Source organism: Capra hircus, chromosome 22, assembly GCF_001704415.2.
Source record: "Capra hircus breed San Clemente chromosome 22, ASM170441v1, whole genome shotgun sequence".
Classification (NCBI taxonomy): domain Eukaryota; kingdom Metazoa; phylum Chordata; class Mammalia; order Artiodactyla; family Bovidae; genus Capra; species Capra hircus.
The window spans coordinates 630,998-646,111 of NC_030829.1; the positions used below are offsets into that span (position 1 = coordinate 630,998).

Here is a 15,114-nt window from a genome sequence, read left to right on the forward strand (position 1 = left end):
AAAAGTCACACAAATTTGGCTTGTCGCAAAGAACAAAGACATAGAAGCAAACAAAGAAAAAAAGACCTTAGAGCAAGTCTGTTCTCATTATATATTTTAAAAAATCAGACATGTATTAGGTCAGGTAATTAATGTTACAAAAATGACATACTGACTTCATATGACATTTAAACTCTAAGCAGAAAGAATTTCTTTAGAAATAAAACCACAGGCCTGGAAGGAACATGTGGCCCAGAATGGAAGCAGTTGGGGCTCAGGACAGGTAGGCAAGTGTTTAAGAATATTAATGTCCAGGGGACTTTCAAATGGCAGATGATTAAGATGGGGAGATCACCTTTCCCCCAACAAGTTCAGTTCAGTTCAGTCACTCAGTCGTGTCCGACTCTTTGCAACCCCATGATGGCCAGGCCTCCCTGTCCATCACCATCTCCCGGAGTTCACTCAGACTCATGTCCATCGAGTCCGTGATGCCATCCAGCCATCTCATCCTCCGTCGTCCCCTTCTCCTGCCCCCAATCCCTCCCAGCATCAGAGTCTTTTCCAATGAGTTAACTCTTCACATGAGGTGGCCAAAGTACTGGAGCTTCAGCTTTAGCATCATTCCTTCCAAAGAAATCCCAGGGTTGATTTCCCTCAGAATGGACTGGTTGGATCTCCTTGCAGTCCAAGGGACTCTCAAGAGTCTTCTCCAACACCACAGTTCAAAAGCATCAATTCTTCGGCACTCAGCCTTCTTCACAGTCCAACTCTCACATCCATACATGACCACAGGAAAAACCATAGCCTTGACTAGATGGACCTTAGTCGGCAAAGTAATGTCTCTGCTTTTGAATATGCTATCTAGGTTGATCATAACTTTTCTTCCAAGGAGTAAGCGTCTTTTAATTTCATGGCTACAGTCACCATCTCCAGTGATTTTGGAGCCCAAAACAATAGTCTGACACTGTTGCCAATGTTTCCCCATCTATTTCCTATGAAGTGATGGGACCAGATGCCATGATCTTCGTTTTCTGAATGTTGAGCTTTAAGCCAACTTTTTCACTCTTCTCTTTCACGTTCATCAAGAGGCTTTTTAGCTCCTCTTCACTTTCTGCCATAAGGGTGGTGTCATCTGCATATCTGAGGTTATTGATATTTCTCCCGGCAATCTTGATTCCAGCTTGTGCTTCTTCCAGTCTAGCGCTTCTCATGATCTACTGAGCATATAAGTTAAATAAGCAGGGTGACAATATACAGCCTTGACGCACTCCTTTTCCTATTTGGACCCAGTCTGTTGTTCCATGTCCAGTTCTAACTGTTGCTTCCTGACCTGCATATAGGTTTCTCAAGAGGCAGGTTAGGTGGTCTGGAATTCCCATCTCTTTCAGAATTTTCCATAGTTTATTGTGATCCACACAGTCAAAGGCTTTGGCATAGTCAATAAAGCAGAAATAGATGTTTTTCTGGAACTCTCTTGCTTTTTCGATGATCCAGTGGATGTTGGCAATTTGATCTCTGGTTCCTCTGCCTTTTCTAAAACCAGCTTGAACATCAGGGAGTTCACAGTTCATGTATTGCTGAAGCCTGGCTTGGAGAATTTTGAGCATTACTTTACTAGCATGTGAGATGAGTGCAATTGTGCAGTAGTTTGAACATTCTTTGGCATTGCCTTTCTTTGGGACTGGAATGAAAACTGAGCTTTTCCAGTTCTGTGGGCACTGCTGAGTTTTCCAAATTTGCTGGCATATTGAGTGCAGCACTTTCACAGCATCATCTTTCAGGATTTGAAACAGCTCAACTGGTGACTGGTGATAGAAGCAAGATCTGATGCTGTAAAGAGCAATATTGCATAGGAACCTGGAATGTCAGGTCCATGAATCAAGGCAAATTAGAAGTGGTCAAACAGGAGATGGCAAGGGTGAACGTCAACATTCTAGGAATCAGCGAACTAAAATGGACTGGAATGGGTGAATTTAACTCAGATGACCATTATATCTGCTACTGCGGGCAGGAATCCCTCAGAAGAAATGGAGTAGCCATCATGGTCAACAAAAGAGTCCGAAATGCAGTACTTGGATGCAATCTCAAAAATGACAGAATGATCTCTGTTCATCTCCAAGGCAAACCATTCAATATCACAGTTATCCAAGTCTATGCCCCAACCAGTAACGCTGAAGAAACTGAAGTTGAACGGTTTTATGAAGACCTACAAGACCTTTTAGAACTAACACCCAAAAAAGATGTCCTTTTCATTATAGGGGACTGGAATGCAAAAGTAGGAAGTCAAGAAACACCTGGAGTAACAGGCAAATTTGGCCTTGGAACGCGGAATGAAGCAGGGCAAAGACTAATAGAGTTTTGCCAAGAAAATGCACTGGTTCCCCAACAAACACATCAACAATTCATCTGCACGTGGAACAACTTCTACAGAACAACTTCTGAACACTAGCAGATGACAGACATCCAAAAAGATATGTCAATCTTGTCTTTGAGATAAGATAAGACTAAGATACAGCAAAGGATAAAGATAAAGAAAGAGACAAAGGATTTTGAGGTGGGACCAGCACCCTGTGGAGGGAGTAATGAAGGAGGAACAGTTCCCACACACTTAGAAACCCCTCATGGGAGGGGTCAGGGGAACCTCTGGACTCTCAGAGGGGAATCCAGCAACAGGTGCTCAGAAGGCAAAATCGAGATAATTCACCACAGAGATCTTGCCAAACAGCCCTTCCCAGTCCAGAAGTGGCCTGAATGCCTGCCACAGTGAGTGAAGGCTGGGTATCAAGGCTCAGGGTTTGGGGGTCGGACTCCAGGGAGAGGATTGGGGTTGACTACCATGAAGATACTCTGAGGAGGTTAGTATGATACAGCTAAGGGAGTTCAGGGAAAAGTCTGGGCCTGCCAAAGAGGCAAGAGGTCATTGCCGCAGGGAAGCTCCAACTCCCCATGCTCATGGAATGCAGGACCCCATCTTCACAAGTGCCAGAGGGAAAAGGAGACAGCGGCAGTCAGTGACTTTAGAAACAGAAACTCTGGCAGGAGAGCCAGATGTAGAAACAGACGCAACTGCAGTTTGTGATACCAGAGGGGGAAACATGGGATACTTGACCGCTGCCAGGCCAGTGTGGGGGCCAGAGGTGGTGGACAGGAGGCCACTATGGTCTTGACCCCAGGGGTTGCAACTGCCACCAACCTGTGAGAGGGCACAGGTCACTGCCCACACTTTCCTGGAGGCCTGAGCAGCTTGGCTCTGCCTAGGGACCCACAACCTGAGGCCAATTCCCCTGGGGAAGGGCATAACTTTCCTTAGAGTGTGGCGACTTCCTGCAGATCTCAGCCTCAGTGGGCACTCCCCACACACCCAAATGTGTCTGCCGTACCCCTCCCTTTCCCCAGTCCAACTGCACAAGTGAGCCCTAATAAGCTGCTATTTTTGTCCCCTCATGTCTAGGTGGAAAACAGACATGAAAGGGAGGCCTACAAGCAGAGACAGGGGCTAAACCAGAGCAGAGAACCAGGGGCCGTGTGAGCAACAGAGAGAAGGGAAATAGCTCTTACAGCTGCAGGTGCAGCAAATTAAATCCCCACAAAATTGTGGACTTTGGGGGCAATTGCTGACTCTGGAAACAAGTAAAGCAACTACTGAGTAAGGCAAAGTCTGAGTCTGAGCTGACATTACACTGCCCACAACAGGTCCAAAGACCTTTCCAGAAATGTTGGAAGACTTTCTGAGTACGTAGATCGACTACAGCACACTGTGTGAAGAGGAAAATAAGGAATTAGTACAACATTCTTCTAGCTATCACTCTCTATATTTTTTTCTTTTTGATACTGTTCCAATGATGTTCTTTATTAAACCTTTGTTATTTTTTTATGAACTACTTTTGCCTTTGTTAAAACATCTTATTTTTAAGTGAATTCATTCTACTTTTTGTTTTTACAGTACTCTTCAGTTATATTACATTTTTTCCATGTTTTTTACTCTGTATTTGTGCTAGTCTGCTGCTGCTGCTGCTAAGTCGCTTCAGTCATGTCTGACCCTGTACAACCCCATAGACAGCAGCCCACCAGGCTCCTCTGTCACTGGGATTCTCCAGACAAGAATACTGGAGTGGGTTGCCATTTCCTTCTCCACTGTGCTAGTCTAGTTTTTAGCACTGATTTTCACATACAGATTTGTTTAATGGCTTGATTACTCTCTTCGTTTTCAACTCCTGTTTTTCTCTTTTTCTTTTCATCTCTTTTTTCTTGCTCTTTTCTCAAGATAAGTGTGTGAGTTTCTTTGGGTGTGGTTTAACCATTAGTCTTGGGGGTTTGTGTTCTGTGCTGTGTGGCCTGTGACATCTTGGAGCTACACTAAGGGGTTGGGCCTTAACCCCTGAGATGGGAGACCCAAGTACAGGACTCAGGACCAAGAGACCTTCCAACCATGGAACATTAATCACCAAGAGCTCTTCCAAAGGTCTCTCAACACTAAGACCAAGCCTTACCCCAAAGCAAGCAATCTTCAATACCAGACACCTCAAGCAAAACCTCCAGCAAAATAGGAACTCACATTGCCCGTTATCAGACAGGCTGCCCAAAGCCATAACAAGCCCAGAGAAACCCCAAAATACACTACTGGATATGGCACTACCCTTCAGGGAGACAAAGCACAGTTCCACCAACAACAAGAACACGGGCACAGGTGCCCAACACTAGGAAACTCCACAAGTCACTGGCCCAACCCCAGCCATGTGGGGGGAAACCCTGACAAATAAGAGGAACTACTACCTTCAAGCCTACCAACAGGAGACCTCGAAAGCAATAAATTAAACTAAATGAAAAGAAAGAGAAACATGAAGCAGATAAAGGAAAATGGTAAAAACCCACAAGACCAAACAAATGAAGGAAAAATAGGTAGTCTTCCTGAAAAAGAATTCAGAGCAATGATAGTAAAGATATCCAAAATCATGGTAACAAAATGGATGCACAGGTAAACAGAATGGAACACAGATCTAGAATATACGAAAAATGTTTACCGATGACCTAGAAGAAATAAAGACTAGAAAGCCAGCAGCAAACAACACAATAACTGAGGTTAAAAATACTCTGGAGGGGACCAACAGCAGAATAACTGAGGCAGAAGAACAGATAAGTGAACTTGAATATAGAATTGTGGAAATAACTGAAGCAGAATAGGACAAAGGAAAAAAATTAAAGAAATAGCAACACTCCAGAGAACTCTGGGACAATATTTAGTGCACCAATATTCAAATTATAGGCATCCCAGAAGAAGAGAAAAAGAAAGGGTATGAGAAAATATTTGAGAATATTATAGTCAAAAACTTCCCAACATAGGAAAGGAAATAGCTACCCAAGTCCAAGGAGACCAGAGAATCCCATAAAGGATAAACCCAAGGAGAAACACACCAGGACATATGTTAGTCAAACTAATGAAAATTAAACATAAAGAAAAAATATTAAAAGCAGAAAGGAAATGGCAATAAATAACACACAAGGAGATCCCTGTAAGGCTAATACCTGATCTTTCAAGAGAAACTCTACAAGTCAGAGGGAGTAGCAGGATATACTTAAAAGTGATGAAAGGGAAAAAACCTACAACGAACATTACTATATCCAGCAAGAATCTCATCAGATCCAAAGGAGATATTAAAAGCTTTACAGAAGCAAAAGTGAAGGGAATTCAGCACCACCAAACCAGCTTTAACAAATGCTAAGAGAACTTCTCTAGATAGGAAACACGAGAGAAAGAAAAGTCCTACAGAAAAAAAAAAAACCTCAAAGAAAAAAAGTACACAGTAATAGGATCATATATATCAATAATTACCATAAATGTAAGTGGATTAAATGCCCCAGCCAAAACACACAGAGTAGCTGAATGGACACAAAAACAAGACCCTTATATATGCTGTCCACAAGAGAATAACCTCAGACCTAGAAATATATACGGACTGAAAGTGAGGGGCTGGAAAAAGATATTCCATGCAAATTGAAAACAAAAGAAAGTGGGAGTAGCAATATTCACATCAGATAAAATGGGCTTTAAAATACACACCATTACAAGAGACAAGGAAGGACACCACATCATGATCAAAGGTTCAATCCAAGAACAAGATATAACAGTTATAAATATATATCCACCCAACACTGAAACACTGCAATACATAGGCAAAAGCTAACTATTAAAGGGGAAATCGACAGTAACTCAATAATAGTGGGAGACTTTAACTACTCACACCAATGGACAGACCATCTAGATAGAAAATTAATAAGGAAACACGAGCCTTAAATGATATATTGGACTAGTTGAACCTAATTGATATCTACAGGGCACTTCAACCAAAAACAGTAAATTTCACTTTTTTCTCACTTTTTCCTCAACAATCTCCAGGATAGATCACATCTTGGGTAACAAATCAAGCTTTGGTAAATTTTAAAAACTGGAATCATCTCAAGATCTTTTTGACCACAATGCTATAAAAGTAGATGTGAACTACAAGGGGAAAAAAAAACAATAAAAATCACAAACAAATGGAGGCTAAACAAAATGCTTCTGAGTAATGAAGAGGTCACTGAAGAAAGCCAAAGAGAAGATCAAAAAATACTTAGAAGCAAATGACAATGAAAACGTGACAACTCAAAACCTATGGGATGCAGTAAAAGCTGTGCTAAGAGGGAAGTTTATAGCAACACAATCCTATCTCAAGAAACAAGAGAAAATTCAAATAAATTACTTAACCCTACACCTAAAGCAACTAGAAAAAGAACAAAAAAAACCCCAAAGTTAGTAGATGGAAAGAAATAATGAAGATCAGAGGAGAAATAAGTTAAAAAGAAATGAAGGTGACAAAAGCAACAATCAATAAATCTAAAGACTGGTTCTTTAAATGATAAAAAAAAAATTGACAAATCATTCAGTTCAGTTTAGTTCAGTCGCTCAGTCGTGTCCGACTCTTTGCGACCCCATGAATCGCAGCACGCCAGGCCTCCCTGTCCATCACCAACTCCCAGAGTTCACTCAGACTCATGTCCATCGAGTCAGTGATGCCATCCAGCCATCTCATCCTGGGTCGTCCCCTTCTCCTCCTGCCCCCAATCCCTCCCAGCATCAGAGTCTTTTCCAATGAGTCAACTCTTCGCATGAGGTGGCCAAAGTACTGGAGCTTCAGCTTTAGCATCATTCCTTCCAAAGAAATCCCAGGGCTGATCTCCTTCAGAATGGACTGGCTGGATCTCCTTGCAGTCCAAGGGACTCTCAAGAGTCTTCTCCAACACCAGAGTTCAAAAGCATCAATTCTTCGGTGCTCAGCCTTCTTCACAGTCCAACTCTCACATCCATATATGACCACAGGAAAAACCATAGCCTTGACTAGACGGACCTTAGTCGGCAAAGTAATGTCTCTGCTTTTGAATATACTATCTAGGTTGGTCATAACTTTTCTTCCAAGGAGTAAGCGTCTTTTAATTTCATGGCTGCAGTCACCATCTCCAGTGATTCTGGAGCCCCTCAAAATAAAGTCTGACACTGTTTCCACTGTTTCCCCATCTATTTCCTTTGAAGTGATGGGACCGGATGCCATGATCTTCATTTTCTGAATGTTGAGCTTTAAGCCAACTTTTTCACTCTCCTCTTTCACTTTCATCAAGAGGCTTTTTAGTTCCTCTTCACTTTGTGCCATAAGGGTGGTGTCATCTGCACATCTGAGCTTATTGATATTTCTCCTGGCAATCTTGATTCCAGCTTGTGTTTCTTCCAGTCCAGCGTTTCTCATGATGTACTCTGCATAGAAGTTAAATACGCAGGGTGACAATATTCAGCCTTGACGTACTCCTGTTCCTATTTGGAACCAGTCTGTTGTTCCATGTCCAGTTCTAACTGTTGCTTCCTGACCTGCATACAGATTTCTCAAGAGGCAGGTCAGTTGGTCTGGTATTCCCATCTCTCTCAGAATTTTCCACAGTTTATTGTGATCCACACAGTCAAAGGCTTTGGCATAGTCAATAAAGCAGAAATAGATGTTTTTCTGGAACTCTCTTGCTTTTTCCATGATCCAGCGGATGTTGGCAATTTGATCTCTGGTTCCTCTGCCCTTTCTAAAACCAGCTTGAACATCAGGAAGTTCATGGTTCACATATTGGTGAAGCCTGGCTTGGAGAATTTTGAGCATTACTTTACTAGCATGTGAGATGAGTGCAATTGTGCGGTAGTTTGAGCATTCTTTTGCATTGCCTTTCTTTGGGATTGGAATGAAAACTGATCTTTTCCAGTCCTGTGGCTGGTGCTGAATTTTCCAAATTTGCTGGCATATTGAGTGCAGCACTTTCACAGCATCACCTTTCAGGATTTGAAATAGCTCAACTGGAATTTCATCACCTCCATTAGCTTTGTTCGTAGTGATGCTTTCTAAGGCCCACTTGGCTTCACATTCCAGGATGTCTGGCTCTAGGTGAGTGATCACACCATCATGATTATCTAGGTCGTGAAGATCTTTTTTGTACAGTTCTTCTGTGTATTCTTGCCACCTCTTCTTAATATCGCCTGCTTCTGTTAGGTCCTTACCACTTCTGTCCTTTATTGAGCCCATTTTTGCATGAAATGTTCCCTTGGTATCTCTAATTTTCTTGAAGAGATCTCTAGTCTTTCCCATTCTGTTGTTTTCCTCTATTTTTTGCATTGATCGCTGAGGAAGGCTTTTTTATCTCTCCGTGCTATTGCTATTCTTCAGAACTCTGCATTCAGATGGGAATATCTTTCCTTTTCTCCTTTACTTTTTGCTTTTCTTCTTTTCACAGCTATTTGTAATAAAAGACTCCCAATAGCCAAAGCAATCTTGAGAAAGAAGAATGGAGCTGGAGGAATTAACTTTTCTTACTTTAGACTTTACTGCAAAGCTACAGTCATCAAGACAGTGTGGTACTTTCACAAAATAGAAATACAGACCAACGGAGCAGGATAGAGACCCCAGAAATAAACCCACGCACCTATGGACGCCTTGTCTGTGACAACAGAGGCAAGAACATACGCTGCAGAAAAGAAAGTCTCTTCAATAAACAGTGCTGGGAAAACTGGAGAACTACACGCAAAAGAATCAAACTAGAATACCTCCTAATATCACACGCAAAAAAATAAACTCAAAATGGATTAAAGACTTAAATAGTAAAGCCAGAAACTCTATAACTCTTAGAGGAAAACATAGGCAATACACTTTTTGACGAGATCATAGCAAGATCCTCTTTGATCCACTTCTGAGAGTAATGGAAATTAAAAAAAAAAAAAAGCAACACAAGTGGGACATAATTAAATTTACAAGCTTTTTGCACAGCAAAGGAAACAATAAAGAAGATTAAAAGACAATCCTGAGAATGGGAGAAAATAACTGCAAATGAAATAACTGACAAAAGACTAATCTCCAAAATATATAAGCAGGTCATATAGTTCCATATCAGAAAAACAAGGCCCCTTCAAAAACTGGGCAGAAGGCCTAAACAGACATTTCTCCAAAGAAGACATCCAGATGGCCAATAATCACATGGTAATCACTGGAGAAATGCAAATCAAAACGACAATGAGGCATCACCTCACACCAGTCAGAACGGCCAGCATCCAAAACTGTAGAAACAAGAAATGCTGGAGAGGATGTGGAGAGAAGGGAGCCCTCTTGCACTGTTGGTGGGAATGTAAACCGATACAGTTACTATGGAGAACAGAGATTCCTTAATAAACTAGGAATAAATCTACCATATGAACCAGCAACACCACCACCACTGGGCATATATTTAAGAAAACCATAATTCAAAAAGACACACGTACCTGTGTTCATAGCAGTACTATTTACAACAGCTTGGACAAGGAAGCAACTTAGATGTTCATTAACAGAAGAATGGATAAAGAAGATGTCGTACATATATACAAAAGAATATAATTCAGCCATAAATAAGAATGAATGTGTGTCAGTTCCAGTGAGATGGATGAATCTAGAGCCTGTTATGCTAGATTTTTTTTTTAATAAATTAAAAAAAAAATTACAAAACATTTCATCAATGAGGATAGTTCAAAACTTCTTTTTATCAACTCTAAAACATTATCATTTTAAAAGAAAATTCAGATCCAAGTCTTACGTATCATAATCCAAAAAGAAAACATATCAATTACTTATATCCCATAGACTTACCTGTCCAACCAGTATAAGCAGAGCAATCATGTGGATCAGCTGTCTTCAGCCCTTCTTCCATTTGCTGTAGAAGATCTTTAATTTTGGTCTGGATTCGTCTTGCGAAGTTATTAATAATCTGACAACCAAAAGAAGACATAATATTAAGTTACAGAAGACCAGGATAATGTTGCAGTGGATGGGAAGATTCCCTGGAAAAGGGAAAAGCTACCCACCCCAGTATTCTGGCCTAGAGAATTCCATGGACTATATAGTCCATGGGGTTGCAAACAGTTGGACATGACTGAGCGACTTTCACTTCACTTCACTTCAAACACTTCAACTAACAGTCTAAGTTGTAAAAACAAACAGATAGAAATTATAATACCTGGCCCATTTCAATGATTCATTGGTTGGAGCGAGTCTACCTTGTTTTTATGAGGTTAAATTTTAAAATGAGAGCATGCCCTATATGGATTCTAAGTAACAAGTAGGATCACAAAAAATAAGCTGCAGAAATCAAAGAAAAAAACAAAACAAAAAAAGAGTAAAGAGATGGATTTGACTACACAAACATTTTAAGTTAAAGAACATAAGATGGTTTAAAAGTCAATGACAAGGGAGGAATATATACAATAAAAAATATTATAAATAAAAGCAGGCTATGTAACAATATGGAAATACACATAAAATTATCAACATACCTTACAAAAAGAAAAAGTCAAATTGCAAGCATATGCAAACATTTTCAATCACTTAGCAATTAATGAATTGAAAATAAATACAAATACTATCAGGTTAACAAATAATAAAACATTAAGTTCCAAGGCTGCTAGGAGCTAAGGAAGCAGATATTCTTACTGAGTGCTGGTGATCGTTCTCAAATGAAATTCATCAGTAATTCTTAAAAAATCTTATTTATTTTTGGCTGTACTGGGTCTTTGTTACTGCGCACAGGCCTTCTCTGGTTGTGGCGAGCAGAAGCTACTCTCTAGTTGCTGTGCACAGGCTCCTCACTGTGGTGGTTTCTCTTGTTGCAGAGAAAGGGCTCTAGAGCCAGGATTCAGTAGTTGTGGCATGCAGATTAACTGCCCCGCAACACGTGGGATCTTCCCTGACCAGAGATGGAACCCTTGTCCTCTGCATGAGCAGGCAGATTCTTAACCAACGGATCACCAGGGAAATCCCACATCAATATTCTTAAACATGTAGTTGACAGTGTTGTCCAGATTTTTCTGCCTTTGATGATTTTTGAAAACTCTAGTCACTACATCAATCGCTGAGGTGTAACTGTAATTCTCTTTTTGCCCCCCTTTAGTGTACTTACAGTTCTTTTATTTGACACAGACAAATTAGGACTGTTATGTTTCTTTACAGGCTTTATCATTAAGAAACATCCCTCTGTGAGGCTACAGGGAAGTTACTTTCATGTTACTGGACAGTTAGTGCTTTCAGGCCAAATTTTACTAAAATTTGGGATTCTGGACTAAAAGCAACCTTAGAATTATGTTACAACTGTGAAAGCCCCAGAGAATGTGTGTACATTTCAAAGGGGATGAGAGTCCAGAGCAGGAAGACACTTCCCAGTCATAGAACTGAAGACAAAGGAGCCTGGTCTCATCACAGAGAGATTTATTTACATTCCAAAGACTTTACTTTGTGACAAAGGTCCCTATAGTCAAAGCTATGGTAGCTTTCCACTAGTCATGTATGGATGTGAGAGCTGGACAGTAAAAAAGGTTGAGCTCCAAAGAGATGCCTTAGAACTGTGGTGCTAAAGAGAAGACTCTTGAGAGTCCCTTGGACAGCGAGGAGATCAAACCAGTTAATCCTAAAGGAAATCAACCCTGAACATTCATTGGAAGGACTGATGCTGAAGCTGAAGCTCCAATACTTTGGCCACCTGCTTCAAAGAGCCAGCTCCTTGGAAAAGACCCTGATGCTGGGAAAGACTGAAGGCAGGAGGGAAAAGGGGCAACAGAGGATGAGATGGTTAGATGGCATCATTGACTCAATGTACATGAGCTAGAGCAAACTCCAGGAGAAAGTGAAGGACAGGGATGTCTAGCGTGCTCCAGTACATCATGGGGCTGCAAAGAGCTGGACACAACTCAGTGACTGAATAACAACAATGACGACTTTGATATTTCCGCCAAAACTCTCTCAGAAAGGGAAGGAGAGACAGTTGTCTTCTTCCCTTTTATAAAAAGCACAGAAAACTTTACTTTTCTTCATTCTTTGCCTATAATACAGACTTTGGCTATGAACCTTTGACCTGGGTTTTGCTGACTCAGGATTAGACATGAGACTCAGGGAACCACTCACTAGTTACTTTCTTTCTCATAAATAATTAATCTCTGATATAGTAACCTCTTGTGTACATTTAGGAAAAACTTAATAAGTATAAATATTAAAAACTAAAGAACAAAAATTAGGCATCTGTCCACAAACAGAAGAACTTTCATGTGAGTAGTGGAACCCAGCACCTTACTCCAAGGGACTTAGAGCAAACCTAGCCCACTAGAGCCTTGGGTAATAAGCAGACAGACTTCAGTACCAGCTGTGAGACCTACAGGAGACTGAGCCACGTCCAGCCCCTGAGCTATAGTCTGGGAGTACAGGCAGAACAATGACTCAGCAGTCACCTTCAGATGAGACAGCCTTTGTGGAAATCCGTATTTCCAGAGAAGCATCAATATTCCTTTTGAGGACAAAGAAAAACAGAAGTTTGGATGAGCTGGAGTGGATAAGAGGACTTGTCTCTGCCTGCATCACACAATGTATAGGTACAGCACGTGGCTAAATACACAGCCCACGATTTCTCCCACAGGGCAAAGGGAGGGCCACTGAGTCCCGCTCCTAAAGGGCCAGCCATACTCGCTTAGTATCTAAGTCTGTGCAGGACTCTGCTGAAGAGACTTAATTCTCTTATTTCTCATAATGCATCCAGAGTATCCCAGAGGGAAGTCCATGCCTGGGGAGAGGGAGCAAGTCAGAGAGTGGCATGTAAGATTCCCAGAGGCCATTAAAGGAATGTAGTCTCTGCTGATGCATTTTGGACTCTATTAGGAATCACGAAAAATCAAGGAGACATGGTATCACCAAAAGAGCACAATAATCTTCCAGTAACCAAATCTAAAGACAGGAAAATCTACTATTTATACAATAAAGAATTAAAAATAGCTGTTCTAAGGAAACTCAGCTATAAGAAAACACAGAAAGACAATTCAAAGAAATTTTAAAAAAAAAAGGATGTGATGAAAATGAGAAATTTAACTAAGAAATAGAAATCACTGAAAAAAAATTCTAGAGTTTAAGAGCTGAACAAATGAAATGAAAAACGAAATAGCATCAAAAGCAGGTAGACCACATAGAAAACAGAATCAGTAAGACAGCAGGGGGACTTCCTGGTGACCCATGGTTAAGAATCTGCCTTGCAATGCAGGGGACACGGGCTCGACCCCTGGCCAGAGAACTAAGATCCCATATGCCACGGAGCAGCTAACCCCTCACACCACCAACTACTGAGCCCCTGTACTCCAGAGCCCGCAGACCACAACCAGAGGGCCTGTGTGCCGCAGCAAAAGGGCCCACAGGGCTCAGCAAAGACCCTGCATGCTGCAACAAAGACCTGACACAGCCAGATCAATAAGTGAGTATTATTTAAAATTCTTTAAAAAAAAAAAAAGATAGGAACTTTGAAAGAACTCAGCCTAAAGAGAAAAAAGAATAAAAAAGTGAAGACAGTCTGAATAATCTATGAAGACATCCTCAAAAACCCAATATCCAAATCATCAGAGTTCCAGAAGGAAAAATGACGGAAAACAGAGGCAGAAACTTTTCAAAGAAATAATGGCTGAGAACTTTCCAAATCTAGAAAGAGATCTGGACATCAAATTCATGAAGCTAATAAACAGATTGCCCCATTAAGTCAACCCAAAATGTCCTTGTCCAAGATATTTTATTTAAAAAACAGAAAGTATAAAAAAAATCAAACACAAAAAAGAGAAACCTAAAGACAGCAAGAAAAAAAAGAAGACTGTAACCTACAAAGGAACCTCCAATGGGACATCAGTGAATTTCTCAGAAGAACTCTTACGGCCAGGAGACAGTGGGATGATATATTCAAAATAATGAGAGAAAAAAACAATCAAAAATAATCCACCTGGGAACTTCCCTGGTGGTCCAGTGGCTGTGACCTGTGTTTTCACTGCTGGGAGAACAGGTTTAATCCTGGGTTGGGTAATTAAAATTCTGCATGCTGCTTGGCATGGTCAAAACTTTAAAAAATTTTTTTAATTAAAAAAAAAAAATACTCCATGTGGCAGAATTATCCTTCAGGGATATAAAGACATTTCCAGACAAAAGAGGAGGCAATTCATCATCACTAGACCTATCTAACAAGAAATGCTGAAAGAAGTTCTTCAAGTTGAAATGAAGGAGGCTAACCAGTAACATGAAAGAAAAAATACACAGATAAACATCTGGTCAAACTCAGAACCCTGTAATATGATGTTAACACAATGCTACTTTAAAGATTAGAACAAGAGTATCAAAAGTAAATAAAGTTACTATAATTTGCTAATAAATACACAACATAAGAAGGCAAATTATGGCATTTAAAAAAACATAAAAGGAGGAAGAGAAAAAGTGGAAAGGTTTTGTATGTGATTGAAGTTAAGCCGTTATCAGAGTAAAATAAGTAGTAAATAAGCAGTAAAATCAGAGTCAAATAAGATGTTTTATGTATGTCATGATAACCACAAAGCAGAGAATTTGACTAGATTCCCGAAAGACAAAGATGGAGAATAAGAAGCATACAACAATGGGAAACCACCATTTCACAAAGGAACCCAGCAAGAATAACACGGGAACAAGAGAAGCACAAAATAGCCAACACACAATTTAAAAGATGGTACTAGGAAGCTCTTGTATTTGTACTCATTCAGTCATGTCTGACTCTTTGTGACCCTTTAGACTT

At 40.5% G+C, this 15,114-nt stretch overlaps 1 protein-coding gene across 1 annotated transcript in view; it reads right to left on the reverse strand.

Moving 5' to 3' along the window:
* The window catches only part of LANCL2 (LanC like 2), an 84,341-nt gene that overhangs the window by 54,013 nt on the left and 15,214 nt on the right, over positions 1 to 15,114 (reverse strand). Inside the window, exon 2 of the mRNA XM_018038267.1 lies at positions 10,155 to 10,272. Coding sequence (XP_017893756.1) covers positions 10,155 to 10,272 — 118 coding nt within the window. The remainder of the gene's footprint in view (positions 1 to 10,154; positions 10,273 to 15,114) is intronic.